This window comes from Panthera pardus, unplaced genomic scaffold (assembly GCF_024362965.1).
Source record: "Panthera pardus isolate Hobbes unplaced genomic scaffold, ASM2436296v1 HiC_scaffold_27, whole genome shotgun sequence".
In the NCBI taxonomy this organism is placed as follows: Eukaryota; Metazoa; Chordata; class Mammalia; order Carnivora; family Felidae; genus Panthera; species Panthera pardus.
This window is the reverse complement of record NW_026526843.1, coordinates 56799113-56823976: the sequence shown is the minus strand read 5'-3', so window position 1 is coordinate 56823976 and position 24864 is coordinate 56799113. Positions and strand designations below refer to the sequence as shown.

Genomic DNA, 24864 nt, shown 5'->3' with positions numbered 1-24864 from the left:
CATTTTTGAGAGAGAGAGAGAGAGCACGAGCTGGGGAGGGGTGGGGAGAGAGGGAGACACAGAATCGGAAGCAGGATACAGACTCTGAGCTGTCTGCACAGAGCCAGACGTGGGGCTCAAACTCATGCACTGCAAGATCATGACCTGAGCCAAATTCGTATTCTCAATTGGCTGAGGACCCAGGCACCCCACAAATTCTTGATATTTCATGTATGTTATGGAAATTATTTCAAAGGGTTATTTTTTTCAGAGTTAGATTCTTAATCCCAAATTTTGTCAGTAGAATTAGTATAAACTTAACTTCATGAATCACATTCTTTTTTTAAATTTTAATTACAGTGTAGTTAACATAGAGTGTTATATTAGTTTCAGGTGTACAATACAGTGATTCATCAATTCCATACATCACCCAGTACTCATTACAACAAGTGCATTCCTTAATACCCATCACCTATTTTACCCATTGTCCCATCCCCTCTGGTAACCATCAATTTGTTCTCTATCATTAAATCTGTTTCTTGATTTCTCTCTCTGTCTCTTTGTCTCTGCTTTGCTCTTTGGTTTGTTTCTTACATTGCATGTATGAGTGAAATCATATGATATTTGTCTTGCTCTGATTTATTTTGCTTACGATTATACTCTGTAGCTCTATCCATGTCCATGTAAATGGCAAGATTTCATTCTTTTTATGGCTGAATAATATTCCATTGTATACATATACCACTTTTTCTTTATACGTTCATCTGTTGATGGACACTTGGGCTGTTTCCATAATTTGGCTATTCTAAATAACGCTCCTGTGTACGTAAGAGGAAGATGTATCACTCAAAATTAGTGCTTTTGCATCCTTTGGGTAAGTACCCAAGTATGAGATTGCTGGATTTTAGGGTAGTTCTGTTTTTAATTTTTTGAAGGATGTCCACACTATTTTCCACAGTAGCTGCACCAGTTTGCATTCCTACCAACAGTGCAAAAGGCTTCATTTTTTTCCACATCCTTGCCAACACTTGTTTCTTGTGTTTTTGATTTTAATCACTCTCACAGGTGTGAGGTGATCTCTCATTGTAGTTGTGATTTGCATTTACCTGATGATGACTGATGTTGAGCATCTTTTCATGAATCTGTTGCCATCTAGATATCTTCTCTGGAAAAATGTTCACATCTTCTGCCCATTTTTAAGTGGATTGTTTTTTTTTTTTTGGGTGTTCAGTTTTATAAGTTCTTTATACATTTTGGAAACTAATTATTTTGTAGATATGTCATTTGCAAATATCTTCTCCCATTTCATAAGTTGCCTTTAGTTTTGTTGATTATTTCTTTTGCTGAATCTTTTTTTTTTTTGATGTAGCTCCAAACATTCACTTTCATTTTTATTTCCCTTGCCTCAAGAGACATACTTAGTAAGACGTTGCTCTGGCTGATATCAGACACATTACTGCCTGAGCTGTCTTCTAGGATTTTTATGGTTTCAGATCTCACACTTAGGGCTTTAGTCCCTTTTGAATTTATCTTTGTGTATGGTGTAAGAGAGTGGTCCACTTTCATTGTTTTACATGTAGCTGACCAGATTTCCCAACAACATTGTTAAAGAGATTATCTTTTTTTCCATTGGATATTCTTTTCTGCTTTGTTGAAGATTAATTGCCCATATGATTTTAGGTTTATTTCTGGGTTTTCTATTCTGTTCCATCAATCTATGTAGTCTAGTTTTGTGCCAGTTCCATATTGTTTGGATTACTACAGATTTGAAATATAACTTGAAGTCTAGAAGTGTGATACCTCCTGCTTTACTTGGGTTTTTCAAAATTGCTTTTGCTATTTGGTGTCTTATGTGGTTCCATACAAATTTTAGGATTGTTTATTCTAGCTGTGTGAAAAACGCTGTTGGTATTTTGATAGGGATTGCATTAAAGGTGTAGATCACTTTGAGTAGTATAAACATTTTAACAATTTTTGTTCTTACAATTCATGAGCATGGAATATCCATTTCTTTGTGTTGTCTTCAATTTCTTTCATCAATATCTTAAAGTTTTCAGAGTACAGGTCTTTCACCTCTATGGTTAAGTTATCTTATGGTTTGTGGAGTAATTATAAATGTGATTGCTTTCTTAATTTCTCTTTCTGCTGCTACATTATAGGTGTACGCTTCATTATAGGTGTATAAAAATGCAACATTTTGGGCACCTGGGTGGTTCAGTTGGTTAAGCATCTGACTCTTGATTTCAGCTCAGGTCATGATCTTGTGGTTTTGAATTCAAGCCCCACATTGGTCTCTGGGCTGATGGTGTGGAGCCTGCTTGGGATTCTCTCTCTTTCCCTCTCTCTGCCTCTTCCATAGTTGTGCATGCTTTTTCTCTCAAAGTAAATAAACTTTAAAAAGAAAGAATTGCAACATTTTTCTGCACAATGATTTTGTACCCTGAGACTTTACTGAATTTGCTTATGAGTTCTAGTAGTGTTTTGGTGGAGTCTTTTGGATTTTCTAAATATAGTATCATGTCATCTGCAAATAGTAACAGTTTTACTTCTTCCTTACCAACTGGATGACTTTTATTTCTTTTTGTTGTGTGATTGCTGTGGCTGGGACTTCCAGTACTATGTTGAAGAAAAGTGGGGAGAGTGGACATCTTCATCTTGTCCCTGGCCTTAGGTGGAAAGCTCTCCGTTTTTCCCCATTGAGTATGATGTTCACTGTGGGTTTTTAATATATGCCCTTTATTCTGTTGAGGTACGTTCTCTCTAGTTCTATGTTGTTGAGGGTTTCTATCATGAATGGATGTTGTACCTTGTCCAATGATTTTTCTGTGTCTACTGAAATGATCATATGGTCCTTATCCTTTCTTATTGATGTGATGTATCATGTTGATGTATTTGTGAATATTGAACACTCTTGTATCCTGGGAATAAATCCCGCTTGATCATGGTGAATGATTTTTTTAATGTATTGTTGGATTCTGTTTGCTAGTATTTTGTTGAGGATTTTTGTTTCTATGTTCATCAAAGATATTGGCCTGTAGCTCTATTTTTTTTGATGGTGTCTTCATCTGATTATGATAACAGGGTGATATTGCTTTAATAGAATGTATTTGGAAGTTTTCTTTCTACTTCTATTTTTTGGAATAGTTTGAGAAGAAGAGGTAATAATTCTTCTTTAAATGTTAGAATTTGCCTATGAAGCCATCTGGTCCTATACTTTTATTTGTTGGGAGTTTTTTGATTACTCATTCAATCTTCTTGCTGGTAATAGGTCTGGTCAAAATTTCTATTTCTTCCTGCTTCAGTTTTTGTAGGTTATATAATTCTAGGAATTTGTCCATTTCTTCTAGATTGCCTAATTTGTTGGCATATAGCGTTTCATAATATTCTCATGAGTTGTCTTTTAAAGAGTCTCATGATGGACAAGACTGTACCAAATCCAAGTTATTATTTCTTGGTTTCACTGATCTATTGTTTCTTTTCTTTTCTTTCTTTTTTGTTTTTCTATATCATTTATTTCTGTTCTAATCTTTATTATTTCCTTCCTTCTGTTGGCTTTAGGCTTCATTTGCTTTTCTTTTTCTAGCTCCTTTATGTGTAAAATTAGGTTGTTTGAGATTTTTCTTGCCTATTTATTTATTTTTATTTAGTTTCATGTTAGTTAACAAACAGTGTAGTCTTGGCTTGATGAGTAAAACCCAGTGATTCATCTCTTACATATGACACAAGTGCTCATCCCAATAAGTGCCCTCCTTAACACCCATCACCCCTTAACCCATCCCTCTACCCACCTCCCCTACAGAAACCCTCAGTTTGTTCTCTGTATTTAAGAGTCTCTCTTACGGTTTGCCTCCCCCACTGTTTTTATCTTAATTTTCCTTCCCTTCCCCTATGTTCATCTGTTGTGTTTCTCAAATTCCACATATGAGTGAAGTCATATGATAGCTCTCTTTCTCTGACTTATTTCTCTTAGCATAATACACTCTAGTTCCATCCACGTTTTGCAAATGGCAAAGTCATTCCTTTTCATCACAGACTAATGCTCCACATCTTCTTTATCCATTCATTAGTCAATGCACATTTGGGCTTTTTCCATAATTTAGCTATTGTTAATAGCATTGCTATAAATATTGGAGAGCATGTGCTCCTTCGAATCAGCACTTTAGTATCCTTTGGATAAATACCTAGTAGTGCAATTGCTGGGTCATACGGTAGTTCTATTTTAATTTTTTGAGGAACCTTCATACTGTTTTCCAGAGTGGCTTCACCACTTCGCATTTCTGCCAACACTGCAAAAGGGTTCCCCTTTTTCTGCATATCCTTGCCAACATCTGTTGTTTCATGAGTTAATTTTAGCCATTCTGACAGGTGTGAGGTGGTATCTCATTGGGGTTTTGATTGTATTTCCCTGATCATGAGTGATGTTGATCATCTTTTCATGTGTCTATTAGCCATCTGAATGTCTTCTTTGGAAAAGTGTCTATTCTTGCTTCTTAAAGTAGGCCTGTATTGCTACAAATTTCCACTTCAGAACTAACTGATTTTGCTATATCTAAAGGCTTTGGACCACTGCTTTCATTTCTGTTTGTTTCATATACTTTTCATTTCTTCTTTAATTTCTTGGTTGACCCATTGTTTCATAGCATGTTATTTAACCTCAGTGTATTTGTCATCTTTCCAAATTTTTCCTTGTTGTGGATTTCTAGTTTCATAGCATTGTGGTCAGAAAAGATGTAAGGTATGTCTTAAATCTTTTTGAATTTATTGTGGCTAGTTTTGTGGTCCTAATATGTGGTCTATTCTGAAGACTGTCCCATGTGCACTTGAAAAAAAAATGTGTATTCTGCTGTTTTAGTTTGGAATTCGCTGAATGTATCTGTTAAATCCCTCTGGTCCAGTGTGTCATTCAAAGCCACCATTTCCTTTTTTGATTTTCTGTTTGGATGACCTGTCTATCAATATAAGTGGGGTGTTATATTCCCTACTATTATTGTATTACTGTTGATTAGTTACATTATGTTTGTTACAGTTTTATATATTTGGGTGCTATGTTGGGTGCATATATATAATTTTTATATCTTTTTTGTTATATCTTCTATTGTCCCCTTTATTATATATATACATATATATATATATATATATAGTCTCTTTTTACAGACATTGTTTTAAAGTCTATTTTGTCTGATATATGTAATGGCACTCCAGCTCTTTTTTGACATCCATTTGCATGATAGATGTTTCCCCATTCCCTCAATTTCAACTTGCAGGTGTTTATAGGTCTGGAATGAGTGTCTTGTAGGCAGAATATGGATAGGTCTTTTTTTTTTTTTAATCCACTCTGACATCCTATGTCTTTTGACTGGAGTATTTAGTCCATTTACATTCAAACTAATCATTGATATATATGCATTTATTGTCATTTTGTTACTTGTGTGGTTGTTTTATAGTTTTCTTTACCTGATCTTTCTTCTTTCTTTCATAGTCTGTTGGTTTTCTTTAGTGATATACTTGGGTTCTTTCCTCTTTATTTTTTGCACATCTATTACTGTTTTTTTTGATGTGTGGTTACCATTTAGTTTACATATAACAGTTTCTGCATAAAGCAGTCTACATTAAGCTGATGGTTGCTTAAGGTTGAACTCATTCTTTACTCCTACCCCTTTCTCATTTCAGATATTTCCTATCATTTTACATCCTTTTATTTTACAAATCCCTTGACTGATTTTTACACAAACATTTATTTTGATTGCTTTTTTTTTTTTTACCTTGTATGCTCTCACTTACTATCTTTCCTTTCCATTCAGAGTCCCCTTTAATATTTCTTGTAGGGCTTGTTTAGTGGTCATGAATTCCTTTAGTTTTCGTCTGAGAATCTCTTTATCTCTCTTTCTATTCTGAATGATAGCATTGCTGGAGAGAGCATTCTTGGGTGCAGATGTTTCCCTTTCAGCACTTTGAATATATCATGCCACTCCCTTCTAGCCTGCAAAGTTGCTGCTGAAAAATCTGTCAATAGCCTTATGGGATTTCCCTTGTATGTAACTGTCTTTTTTCTCTTGCAACCTTTAAATTCTTTTTTTATCATTATTTTTCGGCATTTTAACTACCATGTGTCTTGGTGTGGACCTCCTTGTCAACCTGTATTTTCTTTTATTTTTCAACCTCTATTTTCAACTTCCTTTTACTTCAATGTCCCTTGTTCTCTTGTAAATTAAAAATGAGGCATTAGAAAGGATTCTTTTTTTATGCTTTTTGAAACCAATAACTTTATTGGCAGAAACATGAAAAACACCTTCCTTAAGGCAGGAAGAATTAGATTAGATGTTAGAGGCTGTTAATCTTAAAAAGAAACTAATGGGTAAGAATATTTAGCCACTTTCTGGAACTAGCATAATTCAGCCAAATCACTTTCTGTATTTTACTTTTCCACACTAAGTACTATAGGGTTTTCAGGCAAAGAAAATCACAGACACTGCTTTTTAAAATGTGGAATCTAAGAATGTAAAAACTAAAATGACGATGACACTTATGTTTCTCTCAAGTTAAAAATGGATAATGATTCTAAAGTTATAAAACTTATTCAGTTGGGATGAGTCTCCAAAATAATACCCTAATTCAAGTTTCTTCTCTTTAGAAATGCTGTTATTTGTAGAGAAAATAGCCATGGCATGGCCCTCTTAATAGTCTTTCTGCAACATGGAACCTGGTAGTTTAAATAAAAGTGCTCAAGTCAGCTTACATTATATAGCCAAAACTATGTTTCCTGGGACTACTTATATGTAGCTGTTAAAATGTGCCACATAAGCTATTATTTATCTTGCTATTCTGAACAATCTCAATGAAAATAATGAGAATAAGCCTAATATTACAATTTTACTATCACTAATATTAAAATTGCACTATCACTATAATAGCCATTTATGTTTTCTGCCATATTTTAGCACACACTTCAGCAAGCTGGAGATGAAATATACATAATCAAGTATCATTGAATTGAGAACTACCACTGGCTACTTGAAGGGCGACTTGCTAATCCAGAAAACCAACCTATAGAAACCTGATTATTTCAACATCAATGCAGTAAGTTCAAAGAACTAAGAAACCCAAATTCAAAGGCAATCCATTAGTAAAAGTAAGGTTCCTTTTCCATGTAGCAAAAATGATTGTAGAAGAACACTAAATAAAAGGAAGAGGGACATATGTCCAAACATAATAATCCTCTCCAACTGACACAATCAAATGCCAGGAGTAAGGGGAGGGACTTAAAACAAGAATAAGGCACCAAATGAATTGCCACACATACTGTGACTCCATTCTTGATAACTGGCTTAAATAGAGAAAATCTATTAATATTTTGAAAAAACTGACAATATATTTTTTTAGAAAGCAAAGAGTGGGAAGCAACTATCACTTAATCTGCAAGTAATAATAGCACAGGACTATAGATTTAAAACATTAATGCCCCAGAAAAATAAAATTTAAGAAAAGCTTTCTATAAGCCTAAATTTGTTGGTCTTTTTAACACAATACACTGTCCTTTCAGACATTTTCTTGTGACTATGGAAGAATGGATGTATACACTTAATTGGTATTCAGTTATCAAGAGAAACCTACAGCATTAACCAAATGATAGATATCTAATAACTAACATAACACCTTACACATAAACAGGCATTTAAAATAATCTACTGGATAAATGCATGCAAAATAATATTCGGAACCAATTAAAGCCAATTTCATTACCATCATGCTTTAAAAAGGACTAGTATTGGGGCGTCTGGATGGCTCAGTTGGTTAAGCTTTGGACTTCAGCTCATGTCATGATCTCACGGTTCGTGGGTTCGACCCACGCATTCAGCTCTGTGCTGATAGCTCAGAGCCTGGAACCTGCTTCATATTTGTGTCTCCCTCTTTCTCTGCCCCTCGTCCATTCACTCTGTCTCTCTCAAAAAATATATAAAACATTAAAAATTAATAAAAAATAAAAAGGACTAGTAGTTCTGCAAATGATAGGTTATTATGAGTTGAACTAAGCATATCAATATCATATACACATTACAAGGTATTTGTGGAACATTTGAGTTTTTAAAAGTTGTTGGTCCTGAGAAACTTAACAGAAGACCAGGAAGGAGGGGAAAGGGGGACAAAAAAGTTACAGAGCGGGAAGGAGGCAAACCATAAGAGACTCTTAAATACTGAGAACAAACTGAGGGTTGATGGGAGGTGGGGGAGAGAGAAAAGTGGGTAATGGGCATTGAAAGGGGCATCTGTTGGGATGAGCACTGGGTGTTGTATGGAAACCAATTTGACAATTAATTATATAATAATAATAAATAAAAACAAAAAATAAAAATAAAATAAAAGTTTGATTCAGTGACAGAGAAGCAGCTTCCCTGGTTATTATTCAGGCAGGTATGTTTACTCTGCTTGGTTGAAATCAAAGCTAATGACTTTAATGGCCTTTAATAGATCCAATGTATGCCTAATGCCAAGGCACTGGCCATCCTGCCAGTATCATATTAGCTACAACATATGCATTAGAAAGTTTACTTTCAAAGAATATGTACATATAGATGTGAAGAAGAATTCACGTGTATACATGGCATATGTACATACATGGCATTCTTTGGTAGTAATTCTTCTTCCTGTAGTAACCTCTTAGAGATATGAAGTCCATGTAATTTCATTAAAATACTACCTTGGGAAACGTGAATAAGTTTAAACTGCCCATTGAGTTATTTATCAGGGTAAAAAAGTACTTTGTTTAGGACACTTAAATTTTAGAGTCATTTTGTTAAAACAATAAGACTTTATTAATCTTGTCAAACATTACAAAGCACAATTGCTTTACTTCTCAAAATAATAAGAAACACATTAATTTCCATCTTATATATGAGGAAACTGAAGATATTTATTTGCTTTTGCACTTTTTCAGATGTTAAGCATATTTGTGTGGATCTATTTTTGGGACCCTATTTTGTTCCATTAATCTATGTATCTATTCTTCCATCAATACAACATTGTCTTAATTACTTGCTGTAATATAGTAAATCTTAACTTTCCATATAGAATAATTCCTTGCATTTAGTCTTCTTTTTCAAAATTGTTTTAGATATTCTAGGTCTTATATAAAAATGTGTATGTCTAGGAAAAACTTCATTGACTTTTGTTGACCTTTATTTTGAGTAGATATGGTTATTAAATTGGCAGATCTGATTTACGTATCTGATATGGTTACCAACAACTTGTCTATATCCTCTCCTTATCTTTAATATTGTCCTTATGGGGGATGGGGGCAACAATGTATAGAGAAAAGAGCATGAAATTATGAAAATTATCTAGGTTCAAATTCCAAATATGCCTCCCACTAATTTGTACGTCTTTTTCTCATCTGTTAAAAAGACGCACCTTTTTCTAACCAAGCTATTTTGAAGAGTGAATAAAACTGAAGAGATCATACATGCTCAATAAATGTCATATCTTTCTCCCTTAAGTTTAGAAACATTTAAAATCGAATGGATTCCACTGTCTTTTAGGTTAAAATGTTGCATTAGGTGTTAGATTACTATATTCCCTCTTAAAGTGTGTGCCCAATCACTTTATAGGAGAGGCAGATAGGTCCTATAGTAAGAATAATTATCTATGGCCTTTGAAATTTTTGTTACAGATGTACTAGGATATTTTATTGAAAACAGAGTCACTATCTCCTTACTTAGCTGGTAAGGTACACAGCTCATTTTAATCTACACATTATAAGGATAAGCAATATCAAAATCAGCTAGAACACTTATATTTTGTCTTTACTCTTATGGGAAAGCATGTTCCTCAAAACTACACAGCAAGAGTATACAAGACAGCTCAAGTACTTCCAATACCCCAGCCATATCTTAAAATAGCAATAAAATGAAACATGCAGAAAAAACAATACAATTCACAGGAAATTTATTTTAGAGCTAATTGCTAGCTTTTTTAATTGATATGTTTTTTGTTATTGTTGGATAATGAGAACTATATCACTAATTATATTTCTACTCTGGCCCAGAACTATGTTTTTTTAATCCTTGGTTGTATACCATAATCATCTGAGGAATGATGCCCAGGCCCCCACCAGATCAGTAAATTATGAATCTCTATGAGTCACTAGCATGGAAAATTATTTTTAAACTCCCAGGTATATATAATATACAGTCAGAGTTGAGAACTACCAGCCCAAGGAAATTCAAAGCCAAATTTGCAATTCAACTATATTTTAAATGTGTAGATGACTCTTACAGCCTACTTACCTGTGTTCTATTTCACTCTCCAACCCCATCTCCATCCTTTCCATACATCTCCTACTTTATGTTTTTCTTTATCCTAAATATCAAACTATTTTGTTATTGGATTGTATTTCCTATAAACCATCTCAAAGACTTTGTGAAATGAAGGAAGGTATAAGTAAAATTCTCTCTCAGGTGCATACATACACATGCACACATGCACGCACACACACACACACACACACACACACACAGTAGGACCTACTTCAAATGTATAGATACAGGTTGAAATCCAGCAGCAAAATCAGTTATATAGAATTCCTCCAGGTAAATTCAGAAAACACTGCTATTATCTACAAAAACCTGATTAAGCTCAACTCTAAATCTCTCTCCCATCCAACTCCCTTCCCACTTCCTATGTAAAAACAAACCAAAAGAAAACAAAACACACAAAGAAAACTATCAGCAAGAATAGTAAATAATCTTTGAAAATAACATGTGTAAACATTGTATAGCAAATTCTGACAAAGTACTAAAAGGCTTTTCTAAATATTCCAAGTGCTTACCAAATCTTCAAAATTGCTGATAAAGACAATGAAAGCATCCACCAATACAGAAATTTTCAAGAAGGTAAAAAACCTTGTATTTCCTTCTCACAATTAGAGATAGAGACTATAAGAGAGGTGGTATTGAAACAACAGTGTGGTCTACAATAGCAACACCACCAAGTCAGTTCTTATTATGCAATGGTAATGATAATGATAAGCTTTCTTGATGAAATAATCAAGGTCAGTAAATACAGAGGTCCTTCCCTGAAGGAACTGACTGGAATATTTCCAGACCAGACCTGATTAAAGGAAAACAGTTTTGGAGGAAACTGGGAGGCACTTGTGGTGGAGAGAGCAGGGCCCTATTGGCCCCTCCCACTTCCTAATCCAAATAAACTTTGTGAAAACACACAAGAAATACAGATGTCCCTATTCCCTTTTCTACATTCCAGAAAGTAGCACCAACCACTATTTTCAGAACAGCCCTCTGCACCCAGGGGCTGCTGACCATTTAAGATGAATATTGATGAAACAAGAATTACAGGTCCAAGACCATTTAAAAAGCATGAAGGGGCGCCTGGGTGGATCAGTCAGTCAGTTAGGCATCTGATTTTGGCTCAGGTCTTGATCTCACAGTTCCTAAGTTCCAGCCCTGCACTGGGCTCTGTGCTGACAGCTCAGAGCCTGGAGCCTCGGATTCTGTGTCTCCCTCGCTCTCTGCCCCTCCCCCATTCGTGCTCCATCTCTGTCTCTCAAAAATAAATAAATGTTAAAAAGCATGAAAAACTTTTTAGCTATGAAATAAATGCATTTGTCTGTAGCAGTAAAATTTTTAAGCACAGTAAGAAATCATCAGAGTGGTTTGCTTTTGTTCAAAACAATATGAGAGAAGGGAAAGTTCATTTTAGTTTTCTATCTACCTATGCTGCAAAGATATACTATATTTGTACTAGTCCAGTGGCTAACATAGACACTTATATTGGCTAGAATGCATTAAATATGTATTAAATTAAGGACTATCAAAACACTCCTAATAAGTGTTGTTTTTCATTCTTCCCTCTTATTTCTAATCAGTTGCCAACTTCTGTTTTATCTCTGTAAGTTCTTTCCCCATAAGTCTTCTTTTCTACCCTTTTTGCCCTAATTCAAAAATCTCACTATTACTTCCACTAATACAATAGCCTCCTAGCTGTTATTCCCCACCTTCAGTCTCTCCCTGACTCTGATCTATCCTACACACTACCATCAGTTATTTTCCAAAGCATAGATCTGGTCATGTCACTCATGTCCTTGACATCCTTTATTATATCCCCTTTATAAATTAACATTGAACCCTCAAATCCTTTTAAATCCCCGTGCAAACTGGGACTAACCTACCTTTAGTACATTCCCTACCTCATTTCACACTGTATCTTCATTCTCACATCATAGACTTATATCCTAGCAGTATTAGATTCTTCCTACAAGAACACCCCTATATATTTGCCTCTACTGTCCCCATCCACCAGAAATATGCTCCGTTCATCTCTATCTGTGAAAATATTACCCACTCTCTAATGCCCTGCTCAAATTCCACCTCTTTCACAAGGCATTACCAGATCTATCCCTAAACCACTACCACAACCACCTCATTGTTGATGGTCTTGTGATTTGTATAACAGAAGTTTCCATACATGTCTATCTTGCCCACCCAAATGTAAACCCATGGGAATGGGGTAAGACTTTGTGTGGTATATATTTAGGCATTTCATATTACAGTACTATGTACTGCACTGCCTTGTATCCTATAAACACTTGATCAACTGAACCAATTCTTACCATGACAAAAGTTCAGAAAGGGGGAAAAAAAATGTCAATGAAATACCTCATTAGCCAGTTATAATAAACTGAATTGTCTCTTATCCTCCCCTAGTGCTCCTAACTTCATATTTTATCCCTGAATCACCCTATCTGTGATTACAAAAGTGATTACTATACTTCAATGAAATATTCAGATATAGGATGAAAGTCTTAAGAAAAACTTCTCATAATAGAGAAAGCTGGGGGCTATGACCACGGCTATCTAAATCCCAAAGGTTTTTTTTTTTCTTTTTGACAGAAAGATGGAGCATTTTATTATTTTTTAATATGAAATTTATTGTCAAATTGGTTTCCATACAACACCCAGTGCTCATCCCCACAGGTGTCCTCCTCAATGCCCATCACCCACTTTCCCCTCCCTCCCACCCCCATCAACCCTCAGTTTATTCTCAGTTTTTAAGAGTCTCTTATGGTTTGGCTCCCTCCCTCTCTAACTTTTTTTTTCCCTTCCCCTCCCCCATGGTCTCTGTTAAGTTTCTCAGAATCCACATAAGAGTGAAAATATATGGTATGTTTATAGCAGCACTTTCAACAATAGCCAAATTATGAAAGATCCTAAATGTCCATCGACTTATGAATGGATAAAGAAATTGTGGTTTATATGTATACAATGGAATACTACTTGATAATGAGAAAGAATGAAATATGGCCTTTTGTAGCAATGTGGATGGAATCGGAGAGTGTTATGCTAAGTGAAATAAGTCATACAGAGAAAGACAAATCCCAAAGTTAATACAGGTGACAATAATTCAGAGTTTAAGGGTGGGGGGAAGAGGAATGATGATGATTGTGGGAAAAGAGAGGGAACCACTGTGTGTGTTAGAGACGTACTATTTGCAAAGCAACTTTTATTTATTTTGTTATCCTTAGATCTTTTTTAACAAAAATAGTCATGGTTTAATTTGATGTTAAATTGTATTCACTATCTCTAAAACAACTCCAACCATTTTGTAATGCAAGAGTTATCTTGTCCAAGAAATTCAGCTATACACATTTCTGTTGCTTTCCTACATACCCTCATTTGAACAAAAAATTCAAAGCATCAAAAGGCTTAATACTGCCTAACACTATTATATGCATAATACTGCCATAACAATTTCAAACAAAATTTGTTGGTAGAGCTGAAATAAGATAGAATTTCTTTCCCCACCTTCCATGAAACAATTGCACTGTGAAAGACATATGCCCTGATTCTGGTACTGAAAGATATTTTCATTTTTTTGTTGTTGTTGTTTTTGTGATAAGTGTATTAAACCCAGTACTGAATTTTTTAACATAACAAAGCTTGAAGATTTTTCTTCCCATTTGCAAATGAAGAAACATAGTCTCAGAGAGACTAAGTGTTGGGTCACACATCTAGTATGAGTTGGAGGGGAGAATGGAATCCATATTAATAAGCTTCCTAAACCCATGTTCTTTCCTCTGTGACTATAGGGTCTCATTAAATTAAATAAAACTAGCAATTTTTCTCAATCTGCCATATAGGTGCCATTCTGGTTAAATATTTAAAGTCTGTGGCTTTAATCCCAAACTGTTTTTATCAGTGAACTTTATTTCTAAATTAACTTCTTTAAACAAAGCCAGTATTGATAAAGAAATAATATAAAAGTGCCATTTACAGAAATGAATATGGTGGCATAGCAGGAGGACCCTAGGCTCATCTCATCCCATCCCTTGAATACATCTAGATGACTATCAAATTATTCTGAATACCAAAGACATCAACCTGAAGACTGATAGAACAAACTCCATAACAAAAGGGAGAGAAGAAGCCACATCCAAAAAGGTAGGAAGTGCAGAGACTTGGTTTGGGGAAGAAATGGATGACAGGTCGTGTAGAAGGAAGGAAGCCATGGTCCCAGAGAAATGTAAGAGAGAGAGAAGCATACAGTGGAACTCATAAAGATAATACTTCCCCAAAACCACTGCCTGGGAAAACGAGAGGAGCTGATTTTCATGAGTTTTGCAAGGAGCAGGGCTTGAAGACTGGAGTTTTAAAGGTCTGAGGCTAGGGTGGATAGAGCCCTGAGGGTACTACCCTACTCCTGAGGAGAGGCAGTCAAACAAATCTAGGGGCAGACAGCATAGAAACAGTGATCTGAGGAATGCCTGGGTAACAAGGGGTAGATTACTGGCTCTTTTTGGATATCCTACATGAGAGATAACATTGACAGGCAAGCCTCTTCAGGGACAGAGGAGCCCTCATGCTCCATTTCCCTCCCAGCCTCAGCATAAACACAGAGCCATCTGCCAAGGGCAGCTCAGCCCCAACACTGGCTGCCTGGTCTGTTTGTTTTGGGTATCACATCCCTGCACTCTGGTGCAACTGCCCTTCCAGGTTAATTCAGCACATCGAAGCCCTTCCCAGTGGACTGGCACAGGCTGCTGCCCACATCACTTCCTTAGAGCCTGGAGTTCTGAAAGTCTCCAGGCTTGGCTGGGAGAGAACCTGGAGGGCACTGCACTGCTCCTGGAGAGAAGGCAGTAAAACAGCCCAGAGGCAGATAGTGATCAGGGAAGGCACCTGAGACACAAAGAAGGGAAACTGTTTGCTCTTCCCAGGGTGCTTCCCTGATGGCAGCAAGCACAGAAATCCCACTTCAGGGACAAAGGAGCTGGCTAGCCCCATTTTCCTCCTCCATATAAAAACAGGACCAACTTCTGCACCACAGTGCCAATACTAGCTGCCTAACCTGATTATGCCAGGTCCCATACCCCTGTACTCTGCAAGTAAGGACTTTCTAGGTCAAGTTTGCCTCTATCCCAGCATGTTGGGCCTCTTCCTGAGAAGACCAGCAGAACTCCCACCCACACCATGTCTCCCAACAGGACAGTTCTGCAAGGCTTCAGTTCTAGTGGAAATAGCATCAGGTTTCATTCAATAAGCAGACCAAAGCACACCTAGTTAAAACTCACCACACTCTAGCCAAGGACCAAACACTGCCCACTGCAGGCAAGGAGAGCCTCTGCAGACAACTGGTATGAAGGATAGAGCAGCCAAAACACAACAGCAGATGCACACAGCACATTCCAGTGAGACTCTCTGAAGTGCCAGGCCCTGAACACTGCATGATCTCTTCTGCAGAAAGCCATTACACTAAGGAATAGGAAACATAACAGGCTTTTCTAACACAAGGAAAAAGACAGAGACTTAGAAAAAAATGCCAAAATGGAGGAATTCATCCCACATGAAACAAGATAAGGTCATGGCAAAAGATCTAAGCAAAACAGATATAAGAAATATGTCAGATGGAGAATTTAAAGCAATAATCATAGAGTTGCCTGAGTGGCTCAGTCAGTTAAGCATCTGACTCCTGATTTGGTTCAGGTCATGATCTCACGGTTTGTGAGATTGAGCCCTGCATCAGGTTCCATGATGTCAGCATGGAGACTGCTTGAGATTCTCTCTCTCTCTCTCTCTCTCTCTCTCTCTCTCTCTGCCTGTCCCCTGCTCATTCACTTGCTCTCTCTTGCTCTTTCTCCCTCAAAAATAAATGAACTTAAGAAAAATAAATTAATAAAAATAAAGCAACAATCATAAGGAAACTCGCTAGACTTGAGAAAAGAATGGAAGACTTTGGGGAGCTCCTTACTGCAGAGATAAAAGAGTTAAAAAAATCAGTCAGAAATGAAAAACGCAATAACTGAGGTTCAAAACACACTGGATGCAATGACACAAGGCTGGAAAAAGAAGAGGAATGTATAAGAGATATAGAAAAAAATAATGGCAAATTAATGAAGTTCAACAAAAGAAAGAATTATGGAACAAGGAGAATTAGGGAACTCAGTGACTCCATCAAACATAATAACATTCATATTATAGGAGTCCTAGAAGAAGAAGAGAAAAGGGGAAAGAAAATTCATTTGAGGAAATAATAGGTGAAAACTTCCCTAACATGGGGAAGGAAACATATATCCAGATACAGGAGGCACAAATAACTCTCATCAAAATCAACAAAAGCAGGACAACACCAAGACAGTGTAATTAAATTTGCAAAATATAGCACAAAATTAAAAAAATCTTAAAAGCAGCAAGACAAAAGAAGTGCCTAATTTACAAGGAAACATCCATAAAGCTAGCTATGGATCTGTCAACAGAAACTTGGCAAGCCAGAAGGGAGTGGCATGATATATTCAAAGTGCTGAATGGGAAAAATCTGCAGCCAAGAATACTCTATCCAGCAAGACTATCATTCACAATAGAAGGAAAGATAAAAAGTTTCCCAGACAAACAAAAATGAAAGGAGTTCATGACCACTAAAGTAGCACTGCAAAACATATTACAGGGGACTCTTTGAGTGGAAAAGAAAGACCAGAAGTGACAAAGGCAAGAAAAAAAAAAGCAGAAAATCTGCAGAAACAATGATAAAATGGGCACTAAAATGGCACTAAATACATATCTATCAATAATCACTCTGAATGTAAATGGAATAAATGCTCCAATCAAAAAATATAGGGTGTCAGACAGATTAAAAAGAAACAATTCCCATCAATATGTTGCCTACAAGAAATCCATTTTAGAACTAAAGGTACCTGCAGATTCAAAGTGAGAGGATGAAGAAATATTTATCATGCAAACAAAGTCAAAAGTCAGAGGAGCAATACTTACATCAGACAAATGAAATTTTAAACCAAAGACTGTAACAAGAGATGAAGAGCACTATATCATCATATATCCAGCAAGATCAAACAAATGTAAACATTTATGCCCCTAATAGGAAAGCACCCAAATATATGCAATAATTAATAATAAAATTAAAGGAAATCATTGACAATAATATAATAACAGTAGCAGATTTTACATCCCACTTACATCAAAGGACAGATCATCTAAGCATAAAATCAACAGGGAAACAATGCTTTTAAAAGGCACATTGGACCAGATGGACTTAACAGATATATTCAGAACACTCTACCCTATAGCAACACAATTCACATTATCTTCAAGTGCACATGGGAATTCTCTAGAAAAAAAAATCACACGCTAGATCACAAATTAGGCCCCAACAAGTACAAAAAGAGTTAGATCGTACCATGCATATTTTCTATCCACAACACTATGAAACTTGATGTCAACTAGAAGAAAAAAAATTGGAAAGACCACAAACACAAAGAGGTTGAAGAACATGCTACTAAACAATGGTTGGGGCAACCAGGAAATCAAAGAAGAAATGAAAACATACATGAAAACAAATGAAAATGAAAAAACAATGGTCTAAAACCTTTCAGATGCAGCAAAAACAGTCATAAGAAGGTAGTATATAGCAATACAGGCCTATATCCAGAAGCGAGAAAAATCTCAAATAAACAACCTAACCTTACACCTAAGGGAGCTTGAAAAAGAACAATGAACGAATCCTAAAGCCATCAGAAGAAGAGAAATAATAAAGATTAGACAAGAAATGGAGGAAAAACTTCCAAATTCATTCTCTCAGGCCAACATTACCCTGATACCAAAACCAGACAAAGACACCACTAAAAAAGAGAACTACAGGCCAACATCCCTGATGCACATGGATGCAAAAATTCTCAATAAAATAGTAGCAAATTGAATCCAACAGTACATTAAAAGAATCATTCTCCACAATCAAGTAGGATTTATTCCTGGGCTACAAGGTGGTTCGATATTTGCAAATCAATCAACATGACGCTACAATAATAAAAGAAAGGATTAGAACCATATGATCTTTGCAATAGATGCAGAAAAAGCATTTGACAAAGTACAACATCCATTCATGATAGCATTTGACAAAGTACAACATCCATTCATAATAAAAACCCTCAACAAGGGCTAGAGGAAACATACCTCAACATAATAAGGGCCATATACAAAAAACGCACTCTTCATATCATCTTCAATGGGCAAAAACTGAGAGCTCTTCCTCTTCAGTCAGGAAAAATACAAGGATGTCCACTCTCACCACTGTTATTTAACACGGCACTACTAGTCTTAGCCACAGCAATCAGACAGCAAAAAGGAATAAAAGGCATCCAAATCAATAAAGAAGAAGTCAAACTTTCACTATTTGTAGATGACATGATACTTTATGTAGAAAACCTGAAAGACTCCCCTCAAAAAACTGCTAGAACTGACATACAAATTTAGTAAAGTCACAGGATACAAAATGAACATACAGAAATCCCATTTACAATTGCACAAAAAACAATAAGATACCTAGGAATAAACCTAACCAAAGAAGTAAAAGACCTGTACTCTGAAATCTATAAAACACTGATTAAAGAAATTGAAGATAACACAACAAATGGAAAAACATCCCATGCTCATGGACTGGAAGAACAAATATTGTTAAAATGTCTATATCACCAACGCAATCTATATATTTAGTGCAATCCCTATCAAAATACCCCCAGTATTTTTCACAGAACTAGAACAAACAATCCTAAAATTTGTACAGAAACACAAAAGACCACAAATTGCCAAAGCAACACTGAAAAAGAAAAGCAAAGCTGGAGGCATCACAATTCCAGATTTCAAGTCATATTACAAAGCTGTAGTGATCAAGAGAGTATGGTACTGACACAAAAAGAGACACTTAGATAATGGAATAGAATAGAAAACCCAGAAATGAACCCACAACTATATAGTCAACTAATCTTTGACAAAGCAGAAAAGAATATCCAATTGGGAAAAAAAAGGCTCTTCAACAAATGCTGTTGGAAATACTATAGGCATGCAAAAGAACGAAAAGACTGAAACTGGACCACTTTCTTACACAATACACAAAAATAAATTCAAAATGGATGAAAGACCTAAATGTGAAAGAGGAAACCATCAATACACTAGAGGCGAACATAGACCGCAATCTCTTTGACATCAGCCATAGCAACTTTTTACTAGACACATCTCTGAAGGCAAGGAACAAAAGAAAAAGATATTGGGACTTCATAAAAATAAAAACCTGCTGCACAGCAAAGGAAATAATCAACAAAACTAAAAGGCAACCTACTGAATGGGAGAATATATTTGCAAATGGAGTATCTGATAAAGGGTTAGTATCCAAAATATATAAAGAACTTATAAAACTCAACATCTAAAAAACAAAGAATCCAATTAACAAACAGGCAGAAGACATGAATAGACATTTTTTTTTCCAAAGAAGTCAGACAGATGGACAACAGCCCCATGCAAAGGCTCATTATCACACATCATCAGGGAAATACAAATCAAAACTACAACGATTTATCACCACATACCAGTCAGAATGGCTAAAATTAACAACACAGGAAAGCACAGGTGTTGGTGAGTCTGCAGAGGAAGGGGAACCCTCTTACACTGTTGGGGGAATGCAAATTTGTATGGCCACTCTGGAAATCAATATGGAGGTTCCTCAAAACTTTTAAAATTGAACCACCCTAGATTCAGCAATTGCACTACTAGGTATTTACCCTAAGGATACAAAAATACTGATTAGAAGGGATACATGTACCGGGATGTTTACAGAAGTATTACCCAATTTATGGAAAGAGTCCAAATGACCGTCAAATGATGAATGGATAAAAGTGGTATATATAATGGAATATTACTCAGCTATAAAAAAGAATGAAATCTTGCCATTTGCAAGGACCTGGATGAGCTAGAGAGTATTATGCTAAGTGAAATATGTTAGAGAAAGACAAATATCATCTGATTTCACTCATATGTGGGATTTAAGAGACAAAACAAATGCATATGGAGGGAAAAAAAGATAGGAAAACCAAGAAACGGACTCTTAACTATAGAAAACAAACTGATGGTTACCAGAGGTAGGGTGTGTGGGGTGATGGGTTAAATAGGTGATGGGGATTAAGGAGGGTACTTATGATGAGCACTGGGTGCTATATGTGAGTGTTTAATCACCAAATTCTACTCCTGAAAATAATATTACACTGTATGATCTTAGGATGAGGAGTTCAAGCCCCACATTGGGTTAGAGATTACTTAAATAAATAAACTTTCAAAATAATATGCAATTTGAAAGCTATAATCAATTTCTCCATCACGAAGCAAGCACTGTCTCACCAAAAACAACCAACCAACCAACCAACTAAATGTACACTGTAATGTATATTGCACTAAGTCATGAAAAGTTAACTTTACTAAACCAGGCTGTTCTTTATGACCCTTACCCAGGAATGTTCAATACCCATCAGACCTCAAGTAACACCTTTTCCTTCATCCAGACAAAAATCCAGGCAAGAGCTAAAATTATGGCTTTCTAGAGGGTGATGCCCTTTGAAATTCCTATTCCTAGTATACCTAATTAAGACAGTCACTGTAAGAGCTCTCACAACCAAAGCCTCTTGCTTATCCTATTTCCACTCTCCCAAAAACCTTCTCAGAAACCAACAGAGCCCATATTTTCCCTTTTCAGGCCCATTTTCCACCTCTCACTGGAACCAAGCTAGTTCTTATTTAAAATGTCCAACACATTTCCTCACAGGACAATTTTACAAACAGTGGTTAGTTCTTCATCATTATACCTCACTATTGTGCACTGGTCTAAAAATGTAACTATTAATAAGTTTTTCCTGTAGGAAAGCATGTTCAGAATCTCAAACAAGCAATCCTCACACTTTTGAATGTTAATTCAGAGGTTAACAATTGCCCATGAAATAAGACAAGTAAAAGATAGATGCTGAAAAAGACTCCACAGTATATGATAGTGCATATAATCTTTAATTTTACCAGGATACAACACACAAAAAAACTGACAGAAATAACTCCTTTGAAATTAAAGTTAACACATTCTCACTCACATTTTCTTTAAGGATCCCAACACATTTTCAAAAAACATATTCCACAATTAAAGCATCCTTAGTCCTAAAAACTATCATGACTGGGGCTGCAAAGCTCACACTGAAGGGTTAATATTTCTAAAGTCAACATCAACAAAGAAGAAATTAAAATAAATATAAAGTCTGGGAGGTAAAATTGTTTCCTTCTTATCAAAAGAACACTATTATAAACAACAACAACAACAACAAAAAAGCTCTTTTACATACTAAACATGTCTGTTCAGATATAGCACTTAGGTTTCACCTAGAATATTTTTAAGTCACTTGAAGAATTAAATCTAAAAAAATCAAACTTTTCTAGACAAAGGAGGCAAAAATGCTATCTTCACCACAGTATCTTCACCTTTTGTTTTACTTCAGAGGGTTTAACAATTTCCACTTGAGTATTTTCCAAACTGCAGAGTTAGAGAGACCCATTGTTAAATCTCTATAATAACCTAAAACATACTGCAAAGAACAAAAATACCATATATGGTAATTATGATTTAAAACAGTTCTGCATGCAAATGTAACAAAAATAATAAAATAGTAGGCATGCAAAAGGCTCTCCATCTCCCACCCCATCCTCATCTACAAGCATTTAACTGTTTTTATAAACATGATACCTGGGACTATAAGTCAACTGATTACATTAGTGAATAAAATAAAATTCCTCTCCCTTTTAATGGTCTTGCTAGAAAATTCTTGAAGTACGAATCAGTTCCAACAAGAAATGAACCCTTTTTCATTTATCCTGTTCTTAAGAGATGTAGACTATTAAAATGCATTTTGGAACTGCTTAATTTACTTGTAAAATATGTACTATAATGGAGAAGGTTCAACTTTAGACTCCTGAATTCATTTCTGTTACACATTTCTTGTTAAATGTTATCCTGGCACGTAATTTTAACCCCAATTTGTTGGAAATTTGAAAAAGATAAAAGAACGAGTTAAACAGAGAACAGTCCAAAGTGTATTTTTAAGGATGGAGCAAGTATTTGAAGACAAATTTGCATCTTGAGATGCGGAGGACTGCGATTGCCAGTGCTACCTCAAAATATCCTATTGTGAATCAATACTTGGCATTCACATATTTTATGAGGTCTATTGTGGCGTCTACTGGAGTACTATGCTGCCAATCCATTAAGTTATCATCAAAGGATCCAATTTTCTATCCCCAAAGTCTCATTTTTAGTGTTTAAATGTTGCCCGCTTCTAACAACACCAACAAACAGCAATAACACTGCTTTTACAGAGTACCTGTGCACATCTAAGTGTTCACTACATAGCTGACCTAAGTCCAACCAGAACAGTTTCAGAAGAGCCAGAACAGAGAAAAATCAAAATATCCTGGTTGAACCTAGCAGTCTTCCAAAGATTCCTCTTAATAAGGGCTGGGGTTTCCTTTGCGTTTTCTTTTAAAGACTAACAGGGCAGAGACAGCATTTGGGGAAAGAAGGGCAGGAGGAAAAGGGTGGTGGAACTGAGGGACCACAGAACATCACCTTAATGTAAATAAAGAAACCTGGCTGCCAGTTAATCTCTACTTGGGTTGTTACAAAAACCACAACATGCCACGGAGAATCCAGCAACCTAAGTAAGGAGCACACATCCCTATAAGCAAAGGTCCCCAGAGTTAGTCTGACACCTAGGTATGTTTTTCTTGCGCTGGATTCCTAAAGCACACGGGGTTCTACAGCCAACTGGAATCAGCAGCTGTCCCCGAAAGTGGTCCCAACCAGCAAACCCGGCGCAGCAGAGAAAGAGGAATGCACAGAGCCAGGAGCGGCACCAGGGGGGTTCCCTAGTCCCATTTCAGGTCGCAAAGAGAAGAAACTTAGTCACAACTCCAGCGTGGTTCGTGCAGCAGGAGGTCCTTCTGAGAAGGAGCCCAGGCCCGGGCTGCTCTCACTCCCCACGCCCTAGACCGCCGTCTCCAGGGAATGCACAGTTGGGGCAGCGCGTGCTTCACCATCCTGCAGCCTCAAGGGATCTTGCCTGGGCACCCCGCTCCCTAGCCCTATGTCCCTTCTCTCTCAGGCCTCCAGCCAGCGTCCTGTGGAAAGGAGGGGGTTGGCTCCAGTCCTTGGCCACCATACTAACCTCGCCGCTGCTTGCGCCGCCTCCGAACACCTCCATTTCTTGGTTCCAAAGCTCCTCCTGAGGAGTGAACGGTAGCATTGCCCCTTCAGGAGCACTTGAACAGGAGCTGCCAACCGCTGGAGCGACCGCGCATCCCGTCGTTTGAGCTTGCCTGCCGCCGCTAGCCCACGGAACCCTCAGACCCTGCTTCAGCCACCGCTGCCCTCGCTGCAGCGTCCGCTCACAGGCTGCGAGCTGAGGATCGCCGCCGCAGGCAGCTGCCCCAATAGACAAGAAAACTCTGCTGCCTCACGGAGAGCTCCACTCGACTGGTGCTCAGCACTGCCGCCGCCGCAACTGTCGCTTGGCGTTGACTCTGTCCCCCACCCCTCTTCCTAGGGCCCCCTCCCCATCCCCAGCTCTGTCAATATGGCGGCAGCGGTGGCGTTACCTGTGCAGCGCTTGGAAACCACCCCCACCTACCCACAGTGGCAGAACAGTAGCGTCACCCGAACGTCAATGGAGATTCCCCAGCCTGGGGTGATGAGTGGGTGGGAAAGAAAGGAGGGGGTGGATACGGAGGACAGCGTGGTTGGGGGTGGGTAAGAGGGAAGACGAACGCGCCGGGTGTAGAGGCGGGAGAAGAGTAGTAAAAGCCACTGCTAACGCTTCAGTAAACCTGCCCACTACAGGGAGCATGCGCGTCGCTGTTCACACAGGCTCGGCAGGCCCTCTCAAGTCTATGAAGCTCGCTTGCTGGCGGGAGGATTCCCAAAATGAATGCTGGAACTGGGAGATGATCCTGAGTATTGGAGGAGTCGGTGTCAGGGGAGGACTCCAGGAATATCTGCTTGCAGGGCTCACAAAAGCAGGTGTCCTATACACCAAACCACATCCATTTTTGTATAGTGACGAATACTACAGCGGGGGTTTTAGTCCAGTATTGGACTTCTAGAAGCTGGATGCAGAAAGAAAATTCATCAAAAATAAATTAGTATACCTGCGCTCCCTATCTCCTCCACCCCCTGCTCTTGTCCCTCTCACAGCATTTCCTCTGGTATTGATGACAGTATTGATGACACGCAGTGTTTCTAGTGTTCACATACAGATGCACATAAATACACCACTTACTGGATTCTACCTGTCGTATTGAAGACAAAGTAATCGAAGCTAACCTCACCCCCCCCCAACACACACACACACACACACACACACACACACACACACACCCCGCTTAGAAGGTATTGGACCTGTAGTGAAAGTAATAATCATTTTCCTATCTTCTTCAAATCAAACCTTTGCTACTCTAAGCCACACGCTGTACTGGGAGCTAGTGATATAACTGAGATATATAAAGTACAGTC

At 37.2% G+C, this 24864-nt stretch overlaps 1 protein-coding gene across 4 annotated transcripts in view; it reads right to left on the bottom strand.

The window, feature by feature from the left end:
- Positions 1–24167, bottom strand: part of RPS6KA6 (ribosomal protein S6 kinase A6) — a 219391-nt gene extending 195224 nt beyond the window's left edge. For all 4 annotated transcript variants that reach the window (XM_053891451.1, XM_053891454.1, XM_019429490.2 and 1 more), the window contains exon 1: positions 23522–24167. In XM_053891451.1, the coding sequence (XP_053747426.1) occupies positions 23522–23599 (78 nt within the window). In that variant the 5' untranslated portion in view covers positions 23600–24167. The remainder of the gene's footprint in view (positions 1–23521) is intronic.
- Between the last annotated feature and the right edge of the window lie 697 nt (positions 24168–24864).